This window comes from Seriola dumerili, unplaced genomic scaffold, assembly GCF_002260705.1.
Source record: "Seriola dumerili isolate Sdu_G_001 unplaced genomic scaffold, Sdu_1.0 BDQW01000008.1, whole genome shotgun sequence".
In the NCBI taxonomy this organism is placed as follows: Eukaryota; Metazoa; Chordata; class Actinopteri; order Carangiformes; family Carangidae; genus Seriola; species Seriola dumerili.
The window spans coordinates 644,443-668,268 of NW_019174263.1; the positions used below are offsets into that span (position 1 = coordinate 644,443).

General features: G+C 40.8%; 1 protein-coding gene across 2 annotated transcripts in view; it reads right to left on the bottom strand.

Moving 5' to 3' along the window:
• The window catches only part of adgrd2 (adhesion G protein-coupled receptor D2), a 48,973-nt gene extending 27,617 nt beyond the window's left edge, over positions 1-21,356 (bottom strand). Inside the window, exons 1-16 of one of the 2 annotated variants that reach the window (XM_022746476.1) lie at positions 20,876-21,356; positions 20,651-20,708; positions 20,256-20,495; positions 19,532-20,161; positions 17,689-17,808; positions 16,418-16,512; positions 15,871-16,161; positions 13,859-13,970; positions 10,549-10,683; positions 10,074-10,182; positions 3,386-3,491; positions 3,235-3,290; positions 2,903-3,029; positions 2,693-2,796; positions 2,354-2,456; positions 1,351-1,504 (exon numbers count right to left, since the gene is read on the bottom strand). In XM_022746476.1, coding sequence (XP_022602197.1) covers positions 1,351-1,504; positions 2,354-2,456; positions 2,693-2,796; positions 2,903-3,029; positions 3,235-3,290; positions 3,386-3,491; positions 10,074-10,182; positions 10,549-10,683; positions 13,859-13,970; positions 15,871-16,161; positions 16,418-16,512; positions 17,689-17,808; positions 19,532-20,161; positions 20,256-20,495; positions 20,651-20,708; positions 20,876-20,923 — 2,488 coding nt within the window. In that variant the 5' untranslated portion in view covers positions 20,924-21,356. Of the gene's footprint in view, positions 1-1,350; positions 1,505-2,353; positions 2,457-2,692; positions 2,797-2,902; positions 3,030-3,234; positions 3,291-3,385; positions 3,492-10,073; positions 10,183-10,548; positions 10,684-13,858; positions 13,971-15,870; positions 16,162-16,417; positions 16,513-17,688; positions 17,812-19,531; positions 20,162-20,255; positions 20,496-20,650; positions 20,709-20,875 lie in introns of both variants that reach the window. The other variant, XM_022746469.1, reaches the window with a different exon arrangement.
• Between the last annotated feature and the right edge of the window lie 2,470 nt (positions 21,357-23,826).

Here is a 23,826-nt window from a genome sequence, read left to right on the forward strand (position 1 = left end):
ATCATGGATTATATTAATTAACTGGTGAGGATGCAGTGAATGTCACATCAGAAATATTAGTGAATATATCTACTCGAGTAAATAAATAAATAATTTATAAAATCAACTGTGTGTTAGGTTAGTTCTGAACAATGAGACCAGATTTTACATTGCTGATAAATAGTAAATGATTAACGTGATGTGACTGAAATAATCTCAGTGTTTCATGTGACAGTGTCTTCTTTTATTAATGGTTTGATTTCTGAGAAGGAATCACAGTGGAAATAAATATTTAGCTTTACTGTGTTTTTATTTGTTACAGGTTAATTGTATGGCAGGACTAATCTAATCTAATTTTATCTAATCTAATATAATCTAATCATTTCCACTTTCAGTATAATTTACAACTGAGGTCATCATCTTTTGCTAAACACACATTAAGTGTAAATGCGAGATTACTGATGTGTCCTTCAACCACACTGCTTCAGCACTGGTACACTTTCTCCTCTTTTCTTTTTGACAGTCTACTAAAAACTTTTCTGCTATGTTTACTGTTGCTCTTTATCCTGATTTGACTGAAAGAAAATTGCAGTGGTGAACATTTGTTGTTTTCATCTAAATGACACACCAACTGTATCTGATGTTAAAAAAAAACAACCAAATAGATGCACAGTGTAAATTGTGACAGCCCAGTTTGTTAAGCTGCATAAATCCAGTCACAACAGCTCCACTAAAGTTACATGTAGTAGGATTTAGCTGATTTTGATAATTATTAATTAAACATACAGGAAGAAAACACTGTATCCTGAATGTTTTGCATTAAAGCAAATTTGGTATATATATACTTTTATACCATATAGCGCTTTTCTTACTCAGAGTACTTTACAATACTTGCCACATTTACCTATTCACTCACACATCCATACATCACAGTCACACACTGATGGAAAAGCAGTCAGGGGCAAAGTGAGGTTCAGTATCTTGCCCAAGGACACTTCGACATGCGGACTGGAGGAGCTGGGGACTGACCTACTTACCTTCTAATTAGTGGATGACCCGCTCTACCTCCTGAGCCACAGCCGTTCCATTTGTAATATGTTTCAAATTAAAGCTGATATCAAGATCAATTATCACATTATCATGAGGTAAAAACACCAGGGTGTCAGATGTGTGATGATATGAAGTACGAACCATGAAGTAAAATAAAAATCTTGGCTTCACTATAGAAATACAAGAATAACAGGAAGCTGTAGGTTTAGAATCAAACATTTACATGTGTCTCTGCTGCTGGACAAGGCGACAGTCAGTGTTGAATCTATCTCGTCTTCAGGATTCATGCAGTTTAACCAGGTCATAAATCAGTCAGTTTACCCCAGCCGATGACATAGTAGAGCTTCATCCTGCGGTCCTCACTGATGTTGACGGACACGACTTTGCTCCAGAGCAGCAGGCCCTCCACCAGCATCCAGGAGAAGGAAGCCATGAAGAAGAGGTGGAGCAGTGCCGTCACCATGAAGCATGCTGCCTGCAGGTTTAGAAATATCTTATACGCTTAGTGAGTACCTGCGAGCATCCAATCAGCCAATCTAGTGGCAGCAGTGCAGTGGATAAAATTTTGCGTCAACAGTCCAGGCTGGTGGTGGGGGTGTAATGGTGTATACATGAAAAAAGTATTGGTTTGGACCTTCAGTAAAACTATTTGGTTAATGGCTCACCAAGCCTCATTTTCTCATTGATCTTCTTTTGCTGACTGAAAAGTTCCTACACAAACACACCATTTGTCCTTTTCTCTTTCAAAATCCCAAACAGATGTGGTAAAAAATATGTTACTGAAACTGTAATGCCGTGTTTGAATTCAAAAATTACAGTCGATATTTTCAATACGGTGTTTGAAGTAGATTTTCTTTCTGTCCAGCAGAGGTTGAACTTAAATTTGCATACCCTATTTACATATTAAAGATCGGCAGTATTTATTATTAACTAAGCTAATCAAATTAGAGGAGGACATTATCAAGCTAAGCAAAACAAACAACCCTATGACAGTGATGGGGTTGTTTTCTTATGTTAGTATTGAATTTTTTAAAAATATTGTAAGAACGAAGCAATAAGTTGAAAGCAAGCATCAACCTCCGAGACTGAAAAATTAAGCCAAAACAGAAGAACCAATAGCTGCAATTCTTCTAATGACCACTAGAGTCTGGCTCTAGGTGTGAGTATTGTATAATAACCTTCCAGCCATGATCCAGGCTGAATTAGACTGTGGTCTGGAAAGGCCTCTGCAGTCAGAGAAATGTATTATTATTATTATTATTAATTTGTGAATTATGCACTTACACACTTGAAATGCACAAATATGTCGTATGTGAAATTTCACCTCGTTGACAGATGCCCAATCACTGCACATCAACAGCAGCTCAGCGATTCCCAGAGAAACGATCAGGTTCTTGTGGACTGTGGTCCGGTCTGATTTAGGGACACTGCACAATTAAAGACACACACATGCATAAATGAATGTAAGCACACAGCATGAGTATCTGAGTGAGGATCTGACAGTTTTTCAAAAATGTTTCACAAATGCAGAGCTGTTCACATATCTACAGAGCACAATGTTCTGGGTTTTTTTCCCACTTATTGAAGTGAATCTGGCAGTTTTATGAAATGCTTTTCACCCTCAGCGCTTTACAGAGTGCACTCTGTGACGTTTGTGACTCACCCCACAGCAATGAAGAGGATGAAGGTGAAGAGGAGGCCACACAGAGACACTCCACAGCCGATGAACGTCAGCACCTGCAGAGCGTTTTCGTTCTCTGGGCTTCTCTGACACACACACACACACACACAGCGTGAGCTGTAAATAGCAGCACATGCTGTAGATGAAAGCCTACACAAAACACACAGTGATAATTTGAGAGAGGAATGTTACCTGGGCTTCGTAAACCTGCAGCAGCAATGCAAAATTGGTGGTGTGGTTGCAGTGGCACACAGTGTATCCATATTCTTTGGACACCACCTCACAGCCTCTGGTATTCCACCACCCACCAGCCTCCGGACTAGGTAGACACAAACAGTGCATACTTACATATCTACATACACACAGGAACGCCAAGAATGAAAATATTTTCCTATCTAAAACTTTTGCAGCATTTAATCAAATTTTTGCATTGAGGCAGGTGAGATAACTGTTGCATTAGCTACAGAGAAATCTGAGACCTCCACATCGGCTGTGCTTTTTCAAAAATACTCATTGGTACGTACGTGAGATCAAAATCCCAGAAGGCACACACTGGATCATACACAGCACCGGTGGGATTCTGCAGTAAATACAGAATACATAATGAGTATTTATTAAATATCTATATAAAGAAATAAAAGGTGGAGATGACAATAGGAATTTCAGAGAGCTAACCTGTACTCTGTGCTGGAGCTGGAAACTAACTGCCGTGCTAACTGGCTGGTCATCTCCCAATGCGGTGGTGGATATGACTGAGGAGCCCAGGACGGTGCCCAGATACCTGGTTATATACAGATTCATTTCTATTATAACAGACACAAGGAGCGAGCTGCAGACATACATGAAGACTATGTAGAATATGCTTTACACTAAAAAGGTATTTTCTTACCACAATGACAGAAGTATGTGTTGTATTACCTGAAGTAGGGCTGGGCGATATAAAAAATCATATCGTGTTAATAATTTTCATATCAGTCGATATCAATTATATATATCACGATATAAACCAAATCACTATTTCTGTCATGCTTAAAGGTTAATTTTTACTCCTAAGTGAGATGTGAAGATATCATAAGGATAATTTTGGTTTTAAATATTATTTTTTTCTCTCAGAAGTTGAACATGACAAATGCACTGAAGAACATTATACAGCTGTATTTAAAATAAGTAAAATAGGTATATATTATAAACTAAAATCTTAACTCTGACCATCAAAAGCTTCGTCTGGGACTGTAAAGTCTTGCATTGCGTGTGCTCTAGAGGATGGCACTGCCTCAGATGATATAAAAGATTAGTGGTGTCTTTGCGGGAACATGCTTTTGACAGTTTTCAGTGCACGCTACTCTGCTTCTTATCGGACTTTAATTAGCCAAAGTATCTCCACACTACCCAATTCCTCTGACCCTTCTTTTCAACAATGTCCTCGTCTTTTGAGCCTTGGCTGTACGTGTTGTGGTGTCTTCTTCAGTGACGCTTTTTTATTTAGTTTTTATTAACATTTTCTGCCGTTATTTTCTCTTTCATCCCTCTCACGCTCCTGACGTACAGGTGGGAACGGCTGCAGTAGCCCAAACATTACCACATGTGGCGGCACCAGCTGCTACTCCAACGCTCTGTCCTGTGTGCGTCAACCAAACCTGACGTGAATGTAAATCTATTCCAGCCACATGATTGCTTCGGCGCAATGCTATTGTCATTATCATTGGCTGTTTGTGTTTTCTGTCAAAACATGGATGAAGGAGTTCTATGGACGTTGTACCGACCACGTCTTATATGTTTTTATCGAGGAAAAGTTATTTTTGCGATAATTATCTTTCTCATTTTATCGCTCCACCCTGACCTGAAGGTTTTTTTAAAGGGGACATATTATGCTCCTTTTCAACAAGTTTAAATAAGTCTCAGACGTCCCCAAAACATGTCTTTGAAGTTTCTTGCTAAAAAATCCACTCCGATCCTATATTTCAGCATGCCTGTAAACCCCTCTGTTTCAGCCCTGTTCAGAACAGGCTGTTTCTGTGTCTGTAGCTTTAAATGCAAATGAGCTGTGCCTGACCACGCCCCTCTCCGGAAGGGAATGCGGCTTGGGCTTCTAGCGCCATGCTGTAATGTTTACGGTGACCGTGACCGGCGACCTGGCGTCGGAAGCGTTTTGGTTCAACCACACGACTTTTATCCAGAATCTGACCCAGAGGGAGAGGCTGCTGAAGAAGTTCAAACTCTACAACTGCAGCAGGACGTTTCTGAATGGTTGGTAACCAATTTTGTGTATTTTGACTTTACATTTTCAGTTTGTTGATGTGTGCTGGCACATAGTTACTAACATGTAGCTAGGTAGCTAATGCTAACTGTTACTGTCTCGTCATTACTGGGAGCTCTTTTGGTAAATAAGCACTATTGTGAATTGTGTAATGTAGTTATCTGTCATGCCTCCTTAGATATACTTTTACAGTCTATGAAAATGTTTGTTGTATGTGGACTGCTACAGGTGTTCAATGTCAATACTAGTCAGATATTTTAATAGATGCTGACAAAGTAAATCATTTTGATTTTTATTAATTTTTCTCCATGTTTTGAGCAGAGATGCTCATCATAACATCTTCCTTTATGTAGTAAATTTATTTTGTGCATTACAATAAAAGCTGTAAATCAGCATAAACATGTCTGATAGCAACATTAATCTTTAGTCAAAGACTAAACTGTGCAGTTTTCTACACTACACTGTTGTCAAGCTCCACATTATATGCAATAAGTGACATGTTATAAATTACCTATGTTATATGCGCTTGATATGTAGCCAAGCTTACTTCTTACCCACCTTAGCTCCACTGTCTGTCAGTTTTTGAATTTCATAAGCTTTATATTTTGGTGAATGTTACCATTTTTCTCTATATTTTGGATAGGTGCTCCTGTGGAAACTGTGCAACCATGCCCACAGAAGCTGAGAATATCTGCTGCTAGGAGATACCACAGGTAGCATTCTCACTAGACAAACTAATCAGTAATTTGTTTCGATTACATTTATAATAAACCATAGCATTTACCATTTGTAATTCACTGTAGGTTACCAGACGGCTATGGGAGATCGAGGAAGATTTACCATGTATGGTAGGCCGTCCTGGGTTGGAGCCGCTCTGCCTCAATGTGTACTCCCTCCAGAATGCCTGCAACATGTACCGCGCTGACTATGGTACTTTACGGTTGAGAGGAATACACCAGTACGTTTTGCTTCTTTGTAAAAACATAGTTTCAATCTAAATAAAAGATGTTAGGCAGTCTTGTTTTACTTCAGTGCACATAATTTTACAATGGTAATAACACACCACAAATGGAGTAACACACCCTCAAATAAATTAGTTTAGCTGCTCTTTGATTTGTAAAGTTTTTCTATCAGCAGATAGTGTGCATATAATATATGAATTCAGAGGAGTCATTTCTTTAGTAACGATCAAGCATTTATTTACATCAAATGAGGCACTTATAATCAGTGATAATAAAAAAGCTGTAGGATTCACTGGATCCATAAAAAAAATTGTGAGACACAACATAGATATGTTTGCAAGACTAAATGCCCTGTCCAGTTGTTTTAGTCGGTACAGGTATCTAGCCTATAGGAGCTTTATGGGCTGGTGCTGGGGCTTCCTTGGTCGCAGAATCTGGGTCGTCATTCCAGCCTGCCTGGTCCTACGCATCAGTGCCGAGTTTCCTGACGCCACAGGCCAGTACGTGGGTTTCAGACTGGCCCATGATAGAACCGGGACACATAGCTGGATATGACCTCCTCCTTCTCAGGCCGCTCGAACTGTGCAGTGAGGTCCTCTGGGATGGGGATGGCCAAAGCAGCTTCTGTGTATGGTCCCAGGTCAACAAAGACTTTTTCAAATATGAGGTCCACCACATTCCCTGTTTGATAAAACACAAAAGATTTTGTTTACATTTTTCACTTTTTTGTTGTTTTTTTACAAAACAATGACTGAAAGTCTGTTTCTAACTACCTCCTGACATTTTCTTTACTGTATTTTGTTGTTGGTGGAACTGTCATAACATTATACGTGCAATACTTAATACAATGTGTACAAAACATTTTTTGGTTGAAAAATAAAATAATATAACACTTATAGAATGTCGGCTCAGTCTTAACTGGTGTAGCTCTGCATTCTCCCTTCATGGCCTTTGGAAAGTGGACCTTGAACAGTGGTTCACCTTCTTTTGTTTGGGCTTGTGGTCGGTCAGCATTTTCATTGTAGTACATGGCAGCCAGGTAGAGTCTGGAGGTACAGTAAAGAGAAAATCAAAGATGTTAATGTTGACAGAAACCTTAGCCTACACACTCTCACAAGTTCTAAGTAACCACAGCTTCATTTACCTGCACAGCATTCCAAGACTGATAAATGACTGTTAGGTTTATCAAAAGTAGATGCACTTCAGATGGCTACAGACCTGTACTTCTGATGTGAGGCTGAAGAGTCCTCAAGGATAACTGTGTGCCTACAGTGGGTCAGTCTGGCATGCAACATCCCTTGTTGCAGGAAGCTGTATAGATGCACTTGATGTGCTGGCCTGAACAGAGGAAACAGAGGTTACACCAACATCTCCTCAAATGTGTAGTTATGGCAACAGCTGCAAGCAGTGCAAAAATGATAACAACAAATACACTCAATTATGTGTAAATTGGGTTGTCAATAGCTTGTAAATGCTGCAAATAGCTCACTATATGTGCAAAATGCAAGAAATGTGTATTATAGACTATCCCCTTTCACATATTCCCTGTAACTCTGCGCTTATCTAGATATTCCCCACAGGCACTGTATCTGTAAACATGATATAAACGTTAAAACGGACATCATAAGGCATGACTCTCAATACTAACTTTCACAGCACTAACAAACAAGCCCAGACACCTATGCTAATCGCTGCGAAGCCTGTTTAGTCTGAATTTTACCGGCTTGACTTTACAGACAGCTAAACGCCTATAAAGTTAGCAGGGTGGCTCTAATCAACGTCACACAGTGATACCAAGCAGAAGAATTGCATACAATTTGCATCCGGCTATACCCGGCTGTGTGGACGAGGCAAAATGTTAGCCACATTAGCTGCCATGCTAACAACACACGCAACAGGCTCTCGTGTGCATACAGTAAAGCAACATAAAATGGTGAAACTTACAGCTCCCAAGTTTGAAGTTGAAGTTGGTCGGTGCTGATCCAAGCTTTATCTTCAGACTCGTAGCGAATCCCGCATTGTACTGGCCCTCGTTGAGAAAGCAGACGTGAGATGGTTAGCCCGCTACAACACTTGCAGTGCACTTACAGTTGTAGCGGGCTAACCATTTCACGGTACATTTCACGGTACATTTCCATCAAAAATAAAATAAAACAAATCCACTGGGTCTTCAGATCCTCAGACGTAGGGGGTATAAAGACTTCTGTGTTGGTTTGTACAGTCAACAACCGAGCAACTACTGTGTTTCGCTCGTACCTTCGACATTGTTCTACCGAAAGCTAGTGTTCGCGAGGGAAGTAACGATAGCGTCTGCAAGACGGACTCAGTGGGCGGAACACACACCTAGCTAGGGGAGTGTCACCCACCCGGGGGGAGGTGGCATCGCCCTTCGTGACGACATCAGGGGAAAATCTCCAATTCGCCCGTTTGAGGACACATTTCCTGAAAGGTGGAGAAAGCAAAAGACGGAGAGAATGGACTTTTCTCATGTTTGGGGTGTTCGTAGACATGCCGGGGACACATATTACTGATAGAAAACCATGGAAAAGTGCATTTTGCATAATATGTCCCCTTTAATATCTTCCTAAAAACAGTCCTTTGATTTGTTTCAATTTAGCACACGTGGTATTTTCTATTCTAATGCTAAGTCTTACATATGACATTTTATATTTTAGCTTAAGTGGATAGATGTGAATGTTTGCCAACATGTTTGCAAAAAGGCAGTTTCAAACTCACGTAGAGCACGTTACTCAATATAACATAATGATTAAGATAATATGAAGTCACCTGTGTTATGTAGGTTAATATCTTATTCTAAAAGCTAAAATAGATTCCAAAGGTTTGACCCCATTATCTCCATAAGACTGCAAACCAATACAACAAGATATAACTAATTGTATACTTTCTCATTTCGGTGGATGTTTTCAAATGATGTGCCCTTGAATGCTTGTGCTACAATGCTAGACTAGGCTAACTATAGCTTACATAGCTTTCATGTAGCTTTATGTTAAGGTTTCAACTAATGACTGAAATCCAATTTATTTCCAAAAGGGTCTTTTTAGATTTTTAGATTAGGGTTGTGAACTCTCTACCATAATAACCACAAATTTTGTTGTTGAATTATTCACTTGTTTAAGCTTGACCTACATTTCATTTTCAATCAGTGACAGTGATGCAGCGTGAATCCTGTTCATGCAGTACAGTCATTGGCCTAGGCCTGTGTGGTAGTGCTGCTATTCTTTGAATATTCATTTTCACAAATGTGTTTTTTCTCCAATTCAATTAAATTGCAGAATATTTGTGATACACTTTAAATGCCAAATTTATTTTCCTCTTGAGAGAAGGTAGCTTAGCCGCTAAAACAGTTAGCATTATTCTGGGGAAAAACCATGAGCCACTGTGGGAGCAGACATATCGCCTTGTCAAACAGGTGGAGTAATAAAATTAGCTAACTATTAATAGTTTCATGACATTTATCCTAGTTCATCAGCATCTTCTTTTGGCACTCTCAGAAAGTCCTAGTCCTGTCACATGTGCTACCTGATCCTAGACAACAACAAAAATGTGGGGGTAGATTTGGTGGTGGCCAAGAGAGTCAGGCACACTGAAGTTTAACTTCATCAATTTGACAACATAACTGAACAGATGACAACAGAATTGTTTCCAGGGGACACAAAAAAGTGATGAGCTCAGCTGGGATGCACCAAAGATGCTCTATGTGGTGTTGTTCAACGCTCTGTGAGTTTTGAAGTGATTTGTCAGTTGCATTTTGTAAAATTAGCTAAAACTTCCTTGAATTGGCAGGCTAATAAATAAGCCAGAGGCTAAAGCTAGGTTAACAGCAGATATCCACAATACTGATGAGAAGATCAGAGTGTTTGTCTGTTTGGTTGTTTTTTGCGTTTGTAGCACATGTTATCAAATTCATGAAGATGTTTTCTTCATTTCTTTATGTTTTGTCTATGTGTAAATGTGTGCAGGCATAATTATCACTTTAGTGGATTAACCCACTTTTCAACATGGAAATATTCAGTCAGTCACCCGAGCCCACGAGTCATTTGCTGACTGCAATACTGATCTAAGAAATATCCCATAATGTGAAAAGTGATAGTACCACAGAGAATGAAAAAAAGCATCCATTTACCTCTGACTGCCGTCTGTGACGGTGGGAACCATAGTGATGTTCTCCTCAGGACTGAAAAGAGGCCGCAGAGAGCCATACCACGTGTTGACCAACGTGAGCTTCTGGAAGCCTGAACATTCACCACAACAGATAGATGGAGCTTTCTTCAGCTTGCACCAGACAGTTAAACAAAACAGTACCAAGGGAAATGTAGTTCATTTAGGATCATGTATTGTTTAAGATGAATAGTTGTTGCAAAACCAAACAATGCGCCTCCATCTCCACTTCACTGTGAGACCTTGGGAGTGTAAGTAGGTGAATGCATGCTACATTCACATGTCTGTCGTTGGTACATTGTCAACTGCATTCATTGGCAAGACTTAGGTTAATAAAATGTGTCTTCTCTCTCCAAACACTCGGCACTGTGATAGATAAGTCTGAATAAGTGTCTGCTGTAAGTGGAGGAAGATGATTGCGTCTTGCAGCATTTTCCTACCGTTGTTATGGAGATCCTGTATCTTCTGATGTGGGACTGAAATACAGTCTTGGTTGGTGTGTTTCTCTGTGTCAGGCCCACAGAAGCTCAGTCCTCTGGATCCTTCCTGCAGCATGTGCTGCTGCACCTCCACTTCTTCAAAAGGAACAGCAGCAAAGAGATTTACTCAGTTACTGTTCAATTTTTCTGCATAAAGTTCCTTGAATACACCGTGTGTAACTTCTACCTCTAGGAGTCTCTCAATCAAAACAATATCAAAAGACGGCGTTGGGTGACGTCATGAAATAGCGTGGGATCATGGGAGTTTTTGTCTTCACCACCATTACTGGAAGCTCCTCCCAGTTTGGATTCCTTCAGTGTCAGTGGTTCAGGAAATCAAATAGACCCAATGATTCTAACCATTAAAAACACTGAATAAAGCAGTTTTGCATTACAAGTCAGGCTGCAATGTGCAAAATTAGTGGTAAATTATTGGATAAAGTTAAAAGGCTTTGGAACTATCTATCAATCTCTGCTAGTGGAGTTCTGGGAGTTTGAAAAGGGTGGCAGTAGGAACTGGGATTTAGTGGAATAAAGGTGGGGCCCTGTGGATGCTGGCCACCTGTCCCTTAATGGCTGTGGACAGAGACTGATGCAGAGTTGTCAATAAAAGAATTAATACAGAAAGGTGAAATAGGAACGCCTTAGGTGAAGGCTGAATCACTCTATGCATATTTATACTTATGGCTCAAGAGATTCTGAAAGCAGGGGAGTGGGATTCGGCGTATACGTACCCCATAATATACATACATTACAGCTGTTAGGGTAGAGGGTTGCCTGAAGGGATATCAATACTCTACAGTATTAGTTGATTTATTGTGGGAACTGTGGTGAGTGAAGAAGGTGGTTTTGGGGGTTGCCAGCACATGTTTAGGGTGATGAGGTGGGTGATAGGGAAAATTTATAATAATAATAATAATAATACATTTTATTTGGCAGCGCCTTTCACAGCACTCAAGGACACTTTACAGAAGATTAAAAACACAATAAAAATAATAAAAACAACAGACAGTTAAAAAGAAAACAATGAAATTATAGCGAATATGCAGATTGAAACAGATGAGTTTTGAGTCTTGATTTGAACTGGGGTAAAGAAACAATGTTACGGTTGTCTGGTGGGAGAGAGTTCCAGAGTTGGGGAGCAGAGCGGCTGAAAGCTCTGCTCCCCATGGTGCTGAGGGGGGCGGATGGCATAAAGAGGTGAAGGGAGGAGGAAGACCGGAGGGAAAGAGAGGGGGTGGTAATGCAGAGGAGATCAGACAAATAATTTAGGCAGGCATGTGCCAATTTGCAAGATGGAGTGCTGCAGTGTCATCAGTCAGAGACTGAATCATCAATGGCAGCAAGAGTGGGATGAGGACAACAGAGGGAGAAAAGTATACAACATCCAACCATCAGTTAAACCTGGCAACGAAGTGAACATGGGTAAGAAAACAGAGATCAAGTTGACAAGGCTAAGGCTGGGACGATGTGGACTACCAAATTAGTTGATGCAAGTGGGGAATCACAGAGGTGGCAATTGTGAAAACTGTGGAGTCCTGGAGTCTATACAACACATCCTGGTACATTGCCCACTAAGGGGAGGGTTTAATTAGTGGAATTGCTGGTAATGAAAAAAAATGGTAAAATTGAAATTTACATGTAAGCTTTGACAGAGTTATGCTAGTAGTTCCCCCCACTTGTAGGCTTTGTGCTAAGCTAGGCTATATTTTCACTGTGTATGCTCACATTGAACCAGCTACTCAGGCTCTAACCTATGATGGATGTTTACAACAGACAGTTTGAATAACAGTTTCCCTGTTAACCTTCATTTTTCTCTTCTGGTGGTTTGTTCAGAGCCTGACTTCCTGTCCCATATGAACCTATTTTTAGCCATGTCTCCACATTTAGGTTTATCAGAAACAACAGAACTGATGGAGCTAAAATAAATCCCAACTTGTATTAAAACATATTTATTTTACAATCCCTGAAAATGTGTTTCAATTGAAATATTTTTCTACAGCCTTAAATATTAACAACTATAGCTAAATCATTAGTTACTATATAGTAAGTTTCCAGCTGAGCTCCACCCACTACAAACTGGTAAGAGAAGCACAGACAGAAATCTCTGTCTGATCGACCTTGATGTACATTTCCTCACCTAACCCTATGTAAGAGGGAAAACTAGTGTATTCAACAAAGCATCACGTTATCCAAAGTCTGTCCATTTAAAGCTCCATATTTTCCTCTTCTTCTGTGTTTTATTGAAGTGTTGATCCATAATAGCATATATTTGTCGTTTTAAGAACCAAAAACCATCTCAATGTAGTTATACATTTCCTCTCTCAGGCTTCTCTCTGGAGCTCTAGTAACAACAGGTCGGTGAGAAGAGAGGCTCAGAGCCTCCTCTCTTCTGATTGGCTGACTGTTTTCTGAGTGATCCAATAGAAATATAGCAGATTTCAGGTAAAACACTCAAAGAAACCAAATCCTGCAAGGGTGGATGGTGGGTCCAGTTGGGCGGGGCTTGGTGTCTGCTTTGTTGTGACATCACAAAGTCCCAGAAGTCGTGACGGCTTGTTTTAAGTACAGGCTGTGTGCATTTCTCTGTGGACTGAGCGCTTTGATACTTTCACAGTATTAATATAGAACCTAGACCTGCTTTATAATCAAACAACACATGGACATCTACCTTTAGACTTGATGGACCTTCTACAGCTGTTTTGATTTGGCAGCTTTTTCATATTGAGGTAGTTTCCACTTGTTAATTAGCAGCCGTTATGATTAAGAATAGAAACTGATGCAATATTTTAAAACTGTCAGGAATGCATCATTTTGTAAAACCCGTGGAAATATTACGTGTGTGTTCATGTCTGTCTAGGCAATTTTATTTGTATAGCACATCATCACACAAAGAGGTCATTCAATGGGCTTAAGAGAAATAAAAGAAGCATAAAAAAAGAAGTAAAAAGCATAATAAGAAACCTGTATAAAAACAGTATAAAAACAGATTATAAACTAGATTATATCTCATTAAAGTGCAAAGATTAAAAGATTAAACGTCAGTTATGGGCAGATTTGATCTCCATTGGGAGCTGCTTATAGCAGCTGGCATGGCATGTTTAGTTTTAACTTAGGTTTGAAACCATCATTGTGAGGACATTTTGGCTGGTCCTCACTTCAACTTCAAAGGGCTGTTTTAAAGTTAGGGTTAGGGTTAGGGAATGCATTATGTCAGAGTGACATCACAACTAATGTAAGACAAGCGTGTGGGTGTGTATGTGTGACTCACTGATATTGGGGCTGTGAATAGTCAGGTGATCAGTCTCTGCCATCAGGCGAGGGCTCAGGCTGGTCACCATCCGGTCAATGCTCTTGACCACGTCCATGGGGCCATTCACCACCTGAAACACCCAGATTGGCAGCAGCACTCACCCACTCTGCCCTGCTCAGCATGGCTGTCAAAGCTAAAGAGGTACATTTCAAAATGGCCATTCATATGCCGCACAATGACAGAACGCTTTCAGTGCCGTAAACTGTTTGCCAGAGTCCACGCTCAGTTTGGCTGAAGTGGGAGATAGGCCTATAATGCATGGTACAATCATGGGATTTGCCATTGTTTGTTCTGAAACTCCTCGTTCTGAATTCAATATGCCCATCTAAGAGCTGAGCCTTGGAGACAGAGCTGGGAGCAGAGCGAGGTAGGTTTGTGGATGAGTATGGCCACAGTTTGTCAGAGTGCTGCTCATCCATTGAGTCTGGGCTGAGGTGGCCTTGGAGCTCTGAGAGGCCTGGGGGTGGGGGTGGGGGGGGGGTGTACTCTACTACAAGGCACAACTCCATACAGAGCCACTCTACACACATCAATAGTGCAGAGGCAGAGGTGACAAAATGTATACAGATATGGTTCTAAGGTTTGGGGAGAACGCAAAGTCCCAGCAGTTACTGGATCAGAGCTGGTTCTGTTCAGAAACTCACAATGTGAAAATTAATTAATCTACGTCTTAATCAAGAGGGAGGAACCATGTTCTTAGCTCTGCTCTACAGTTCTTATGGGAACGTCATCATTCCGGTGCTGATGATGAGCTCTTATAATACATTACCTATAGAAGCACACTGCCCTCTAGTGCTCGAGAACTGGAATAGCAGCATCTATCTATCTATCTATCTATCTATCTATCTATCTATCTATCTATCTATCTATCTATCTATCTATATGTCATGAATTCATTCTGCTGCCCCACAGAGGACTTCTTCTCCTCATGGAGCCACATTAACAGATGTGATAAACAGGTCTGAAGACTGACAGGGATCCATCCATCCAACAGCTGTATTAAAGAGAGAATGTGAGCTTGGTTTGACTAGCGCAGCTCTATATCTCTATCTGTACCTATCCTATGCATCTATGTTGGTGAATAAATATATACATTTATTTTGTATTGCAGTGCTGAAAGCCTACTGTGAGTTAACACAATCGCTGCAGAAAAATGCAGCCATTCTTTTATTGTAATCTTGGCTTATGCAAGAAAAAAAAAAATAAATAAATAAAAAAAAATATATATATATACATTCAACAATAGGAAGCAGCTCAAGCTGAGGTTAAAGGGTCTGAATTTTATTGATCCTGATTCTGCTCCCTGATCCCCTGACCCTAAACCAACATAAATAGTATTTACTAGATCTGCAAAACTAATATAAGATATAATTGAAATCACTTGGTCAAGTGCAATTTACAAATCACAGGAGCTGCAATTTTTTTTGATAAAAATGTGTCACAGCATTGTTGTGCATTGTTAGCACCAAAAGTGTTGTGGTGCTACAGAGACCTACAAATCATATTTTCCAGATGTAAAGGAACATGATTGTTTAGTACAAGACTAACAAAAATCACATCATCATCATTTTTATTTTTTTTAGCAAAAATTATTATTTTTTTAATTCCAGCTGAAATCACAATATCTGCCAAAATAATCGTAATAAAATTTTTTTGCATATTGTGCAGCCCTAGTATTTACTTTTTACTAGTATTATAATATATAATTTATATACAACAACAATTTATGATCTAAAATTTTTTTAATTGGGTCTAACAATTCTCTTTAAACTAAATTTGAAATAGAAAATCTTTTATTGCAATTACAGTATCAAAGCTGAAAAAATACATTGTGTGTCTGCAGGATAAAAATCCCTGAGCCTAAATTATCTGCCACAGCTGATATAGATACCATCAGCAGAAAGTAAAAATTATCCACAGAGAGCAGCCACATATGAAGCAGATCTGAAGAAACAGTGAGGGAGTGCTACCTCTCTGATGGCCTGCCACTTCGCGGTGTTGTCTTCACTGAGGATGCTGTCCGCCACACTGACAAAGTGCTGGCTGAGCTCCTGGATGCTCTCCTGGCTTTGGTTGGTGGTGTCAGCCGATGGATGCGTGGGGATGTCAGCAGCCAGAGACAGAAGCTGGATGAGGGACATCATGTCTGCCGGCTGCAGTCCCTCCCGCTGGGTGTCCTCCAAGGCCTGGACAGAGATGTCCAGCAGGGCAGAGGCTTGGGCGAGGCTACTCAGCCCTGATGGCTGCTGCTCCAGCATGGGCTGGGAGAGACAGAGACACCAGGGTCCAAACTGTTTTTTTAATTCATATTTATTTTGGACATTACTGTATGAAAATGTTTCATGGACCTCTGTGGGAGTCCTCCATCTCTTATGTGATGTATCATTTAGTACATGAAGACAAGTGTTAACTCTATGTTAGGTGTGGTTTACAGGCTGCAAAGTCATTTGACAACAACAAACAGAAAGTGTTAAGATGTTGGAAAAGAAGGGAAGGGAAGATTTCTGGGTCGTCTACCTGGGTTTTGTTGGAAATCTTCATCAGATGGTTCATGAAGGCGGTAGGCTGAGACCTCTGAGAATCACTCATCTGCTTCATCTTCAGGTAACGCTCTGTGCCAAAGACAATTTGACATCAGTACAGTGGCCCCGAGAGCTCAGTGCACTGCAACTTAAGAAAATGTGTTTTCTTAAGTTGCAGTGCACTGAGCTCTCGCAAATAAACAAACGTGCTGTAAATTCAGTCCTACAACACCACAAAGTGTTTCCAGGGAACACTAAAAAGTGATGAACCTGACTGGGACTTTTGAAGTCAAAAGCACTGGATAAAAAGTGTGTCACAGCTGTTCATCACTTTTTTTCTTTCGAAGTTATGTTTTGCCTTGATTCTGATAGAGAGAGAGGGAGAGAGAGAGGGTGATCTGGCGCACAGGGCCACAGGTTGGACTCGGATAAAGGATTACACTTTAATGCCCCACGCCCAACTGCCCAGCCCACCCCTACACTTGTGTCCGTAGGAAACATTTCCATTGTGTTGTAGGACAGAATTTTCAGTGCGTTTGTGTATTTACATGTGTTTTTTGCAGTGCATTTGTTGTTAAATTGATGAAGATGTTTTCTGAATTTGCAGCATGTTTGTGTCTGCATGTGTTTCCTTAAGTTGCAGTGCACTGAGCACTCAGGACCACCCTACATCAGGGCAGATAATATAATGGCTGCTGTGAGATTTTATCTCTCAGCTGAAGGCATTCAATCCTGAGACTGCTGAGGCATCCCAGAATAAAACACTGAACTCCCAGCGGTACCTGACCCCCAACTTCCCTGTCAGCGGGGGGGGGTCTTAAAGCTTAAAGCTCAGACATTCTCATTTAGTTAGAGCTGGCTCGCATATTATACATGTGTACTCTTATCAGTGTCTCTAACAAACCATCCTCTCTGCTCTACTTCCAAACTAAAATTACAGATTACAAGAATGTTTCATGTATGTAAACAGAATGGTCTCAGACTTTTGGACCCCGTCTGTTATGATACTTCCTCCATTTCTCTGGATCATCTCTGAGATGATTCTACACCTTGGTTGGAGTTCACCTATGGTAAACTCAGCTGATTGAAGAAAGGCACACACCTGTTATAAAGACTGGTTATTATAACATATATAACATATATATAGAAGTACTACATGAACCTCAAGCTGCACTGTCATGTGTTACCTCAGTCAATACAGTGTATCCAGATTATTAACAATGAGACCAGACAAGCCTGGTGTTGTGGACAGTGTGTGAGCCTCACCTCTGCTGCTCCTGCAGATGAACGGCAGTGGATCAGAGCAGTCAGCCAGTCCAAACTGTGGGAGCTGGTGTGACCAGCTCTGCAGAGTCTTGCAGCCCTGCAGCTCCACCTGCTGGTGCACTGCTGCCCACACAAACACACACACACAGGGCAGGGGTGTTTAAAGGTCTTTACTGGTGAAAAATCTCAACAATGGATGAGGTAAATTTGATGCAAAAGACTGGTGGCAGAAAAATCTGTCATAGTGAGTTTCACTCTGGATCAGGGGTCTCCAACATGTGGTGCCCTAGGCGACATGCAGTGATAGAAACTCTTCTGATAACAGAACAGAGAGAAACTAAACTTTTCCAACAAACAGGAAACATGTTGCCATGGATACAATGAGTTAAGCTGTGGGCTTCAACTTGAGCCCCGTTTTTCTTTTTTTCAATTTGGAAAATGAATTGTAGTGAATGATCTATTTTTACTTCCTGTCTCTCATGAACCATTGGATGAACTTACAACTATCACTGATCACTGACTGAGGAGCTTCTTCTTCTCTGGTTTCTAATCAGATTTATGGAGGTTTATTTACAGTGGTGTTTTCAGGTCTGACTGAATCATGACTCAGATTTTTGACACTAAAATTGGTGTTTTAGTACAAAATGTGAGTTTTGGACACTGATATTTGATGTTTTGTTTAATTATCTTATTCATCTGATCTGGTTTGGAGACTCAGATTCAGTTTGAGTGTTTTCATATGGGAATAAATGTTACCAGTAATATAAGACATGAGGAGCTTTGTCAAAGTAGCGCTCAGAGTAAAAAAAGGTTGGAGAGCCCTGGTCTGGATGGGCAGGCCACTTTAGGGAACGACTGAACCACCAGGACAGAGGCGACACAGATAAACCAGTTATTGACAAACCTGCTCTTTACTGATCTGACATCAGGATGAGAGCTAGAACAAAAACTAAGGAAACTCAAGGCTAAAAATAAGAACATGTAACAAGAACAGTAAAATATGAAGAAAGCAACATTAAATACACACACTGTGATATTAGCATATCAAATAAATAGTCAAGACTCACAACTTGAACTCATGCAAACTCATACTATTGTAGTTACAATTAAAGGAGTAATCCACCTATTTAGTACGTCACCTCCACAAAAGATTGGGGTTCTTACAAGGGACAGATTAGATTCTTAAATTCCCTTTGGCTGATTTGTGTTATGTTGTTTCTAACCAGATGCACTGCAGTTGTCTTAAAAGGATGAATAACCATCTTCAGGTGTCTTAGTGTGAATTTCTTAGAACAGAACTTTGCTGCAACAAGGTTCAATAAAGCAAGAAACTCGAGTGGTTAGATGGAGGTCAAACTGAAAGTGAGCACATCTGAAATCCTTGCTAATCCCTCAATTCAAAGGAAAACTGTGCACAAAACTAGGGTAAACACAGTCGGTCAAAGCTGAAGCAGGAAGTGAGTCCGTAAATTGTGATGAATGTTTGCAACAGACAGTTTGAGCAAGATTTTTTTGTTTTCTCTTCCAAATAAGTTTGGCTAACCTGGGGGTTTATTTACAGCCTATCAATGTGTTTCCAAATTCAGCCTTTACTATGCTGAGTAAAATATTAACGTAACCAGTAAGAAACTATGGCCTTCACAGGACTAAAGACTAATAGGCTGACCCAGGGCTTCACTCCAGTTCTGCCCTCTCACCTCACAAACTTGCAAGTTATAACATCAAAATTCAGATTTTGTGATGGGCCTTTGATGATAGTTTTTGCTAATTGTCCATTGTGAAATGCAAGTTGAAAGAGGGGGTCCCTGAACTAGGACTCTACATACACAGAACATGATCTTACCTGGACAAAACAGCAGGACCTGCACCTCTTTGACCACTGGGTGGCAGCTCAGCAAGTCCATGTTCCAGCTGAAAAGTACATCATGGGTCATGGGTGAACATGCTTTGAGGGCTGTGACATGTCTCGTGTCCAGGGACATATTCCAAACATTCAGATCAGTGATAGTTCCAAAAAATGGCTCTGTAAAATTCCCTCCAAAGGAATCTTGGTCCTGACCCAGAATAAATATCCCATCTCCATGGATATCCCTGGAAGTGTCTGTGCCTGAACCTGTGTCCTTCCTGTCCCCATCCACGTAGATAGCCCAGTGGCTGCTGCTGCGGCACCACGTGACACAGATGTGATGCCACGCTCCGTCATTGGGGAAGGACGCCTTATATGGCAGGTGCTTCCCGTGGATTATAAGTGCCAGGAGGATGCGTTCCCGCATATCCACTTGACCTCGCAGCTGGAACTCATTGGTAAAGACGGGGGCAGCGTAGGAGAAGATGGTGGACACCTCATTCCACTCGGTGTCCCACTGAAGGCGAACACACACACTGACAGAGGACAGTGCAGGGAGCGACATGTTGACACGAGCAAAGCCATCACGGGAGTCCTTTGGGAAGTTTAGAGCTGAGAATCGAACGTCTAAATGAGAGCAGAAGAAGAAGTTGGTGGTTAAATTGCACATTTCAGTTTTGTATTCTTTCACTTTCTTTATAAGCTTCACTGATTCCCTCACACTGCTTGGCCAGGGCCACAGGTTTGGAGGCTGCTTTGCTGGAATCCCTGACCCAGATAGGTGACTGAAGACCAGTCTGCTGGAGTAGCTCCAAGGCCCCCTCCTGGTCCTCTGACGGGTCCAGGGTGGCGAGGGAGCTGAACTGGCCTCTGCAAAAACTGTCAGCCCTGGAAAAGGCCAGTGAGTCATTGACCAGCTGGAAGGCTGAGTGAGACCTCAGGTGGACCTTTGTGGACTTTCCTAAGGGGTCAGAGACAAACAAAACCAGGACATTATGAGTTAAAAAAAACTAGTGGAGCATCAATCAATAAGTATTAAATGCTTTTTTTTGATGGATTGAGTGAAGGCAGAAGGAGAACTACTGGCCACTAAATGGCCACCAGAAAGTGTCTCACCATGTGAGCCCCCCACTGTGTCTGGCCCAGCATGTGTTGGCTCACTCTCACATACCACCTACAGGGAAGAAGTCACATTTACTTTATCATCTGAACAACTGCTGTGCAGCACATTTAATACAAGCAGCGTCCAAAAGCTGCAGTTTATCTGCCATTTCAAAACACGTGTAAAGTGTGAATTTGAAAAGACTAAAAGCAGTTTGAGAAAGATGAGAAAGTTATTACCATAAATGAGAGTATGAGTATGAGTCCAGTGAGCAGGGCTCCAGTCATCTCTGAGCCAGTGTTGTCTCCAGCTGAAATAAACCACTCAGACTACACAGAAAGTAATAATTCAGTTGGATCCAGATGTACCTCTCTTTAAAAAAGGTCTCTATCTCCGTCAAGTCAAAAAAATAAACACAGCACCCTACTGATTATGGGTAATTAAACCAATCTCAAATGTAGCTTTGAGTGAGGTAAGGTAAGCCAAAAGCATGTTTTGGCAAGTTGTTTCCAGTGTGTGTCCTGACTCCTTGTTGCTCTCTACTCAGTTGTAGAATTAGCATTTTCCTCCAAAGCAGCAGAAAGTCTCTGCATGTGATATGGGAACAAACTCCACAGCCGTGGGACAATCCAACCCAAATCCAGTCCAGACTCCTCATCCACTGCATCAGCCACAGCGTCCAGCGTATCCATCAGTCTCTAGTCTCCTGACTGGGAGACAGCCAGCGATCCCAGTGCATCTGTCCAAGAGTCCCAGTCTGCCTCCTGCCTCCCCTCAGACCCCTTAGACCCTCCCTCCTGCAGCACCCTGAAGCCATCTGCCTTTGTCATGCAAATGAGGTCATTTTTTAAAAGAACCCTACTTACGCAAGCAGTGTCAAGCCTTTGGCATAGAGTTCATCTGGAGGAACAGGGTGGTGGACATTTTTACCATGATACACACTCAGGCCTTTTATTGGACTCCTTAAAGATAATTGTAACATCTGTTTTATGGCTGGACTTCGTAGTCAATAAAAGATTAGTAGCCCACTGATTCGAGCAGTGTACAGTGAACAATAAAGTCCGGATGGATTTCACTGGGTGATTCTGTGCAGTGTGGTTGAAAGGCTTATATGCATTCACAATTAACTTTTTGTAGACATTAGACCTAACTGTATAAGTCACACATTTAAATACTGGATCCCAAAATCTAGATTTGAGCAAAATAGATAGAAGCTGAGGTCAGACAAGCAGAATAAACTGAAGATACCTGTCAGTTAATCAAATCAGTCATTCAGCACTAAAGAAGATACAACTGTAAATCAACACTCTACTTAATTTACTAAAACACAAGTAAAAAAAAAGTAAAAAAGAAAGTAAAATGAACAATGTGTCTATCCTCCTTCCTCTGTCGCCATTTCCACAAATTTAAAAATATGTTGGTGGTCCTCCCCTTCCGCTACGAATTCAAGATGGGGACCATTGAGGGTGAGAAGTGTCCGTTGTTTTACATTCAATTTTTGGACCTTTTTGAGTGCAACATCCACTTAGTTATAGCGCACTGCCTGTTGCCTTACTTGCCACTTACTCAGAACAGTAAGTGTGAGTATTGAAGCACTTGAATTATTGAGACACAGCACAAGCGTCTCTGCTTAGTACACTGTGTTGGTCTGGAATCTGATTGGTCAACATACACAACTGTGTAATGTACCGTAAATTTTATAGATCATATATATGGAATTATCAATAATAAACCCACATCATGTAAAACTGGCTTGAGTGTAACATTGTAACTACAAATGAATGAATCTCCACTGTGACTGTGTTAACTTGTTCTTTTATGACATCATAATGTTACACACCAATGCATTCTGACCAATCACCATGGCTGCAGTCTAAGTCATTGTTTTATTATTATTACTATAATATTATTACTCTTTATTATTAAAAGCGGCTTCTGTATTTTCATGCAGTGGAGAGCAGTGTCACGATTTATGAGGTATATTCATCAACAATAGGCTTAATATTAATACATATTAATGAGCACTAAATGATTTGCCAGAGGTCTGCAATCATTTTAAGGATGGTAGAATTTATACCTGCGACCTGTGAGACATGGGTGTGATCCCAACTGAAGCAGAACAGAAAGTGGCTTCATTCATTCATGCAGCACTTTGTAAAAAAGTGATAAATGGATGACAGTACTCCTCTTCCATGCAGGCATCACTGAATTCATTTTTTTAAATGTATTTTTTTGGCATTTTTTTAATGCACTATTGACAATGAGAGAGAGAGAGAGGGGATGACATGCAGCAATGGGCACAGGCTGGGTTGGAACCCAGGCTGCAGGCTGTTGTCAGCCTCTGTGTTTGACATCCTTTTCGAGAATTTGTGATAGAGATACAGGAGCAAACTGATGGCTTTAGGTGGAAAATATATCATGTTGTTTTAAAATTTAATTGCGAGTCTTTGTACAGTTAACAGTAAAAATAAGTTTGGCTCATCTACCTGCATGCGTTCTTACCCCTTCTGACTGGGTGTAGATGCTGAGTGTAACTCAGCAGGTAACTTTATGAATGCAAAGTTATTAGAACCAGAATAATCCTTTAACATCGACATTGTGCCAACTTTGGCTTTACACACACCTGCCCAGACAAACTCTCACACAAAGAGACAGAGTAAGACTGCTGCTGAAGCTTTAACATCCCTAATGCCCAGAACTCAGGGATCCAGACAAAGACTGATGAGGACAGAGCCAGACATTAGTATTCCAGCTCGGTATCCACTCAGAGTGAAAAACTGGACGAGACCCTGCAGGAGCATAAAGCTCCTCCAGGCTAAGACTCCTGAATGTTGCTCCCCCTCTCCAGTCACCCATTCATCTGACTGAGAAACAACGTTCTCCTTCAGTCACCCTGTGGCTCAGGCTGGGCTGAAAAAACACAAGAGTTTACTCAAGTGTTTTCACTGACTAGAAATAGGCAGCAAACAGCAGACCTCAAAAGGTTTCTGCAAATTACAATCAGGGATTTCTGTTCTTATACAGTGTCAGTTACAGACGAAAAAGAAATGTTTAAAGTTCAGGTTTTAGCCCAGTGCAACTCAAACAACAGTAAGTTGCCTTCGTTTTATGCATACAAATAGTTTTGGTTTCATCTGTCCACATTGAGTTATTCAACATTTCTGCTTCCACCAAAAATGCCTCGGATCTG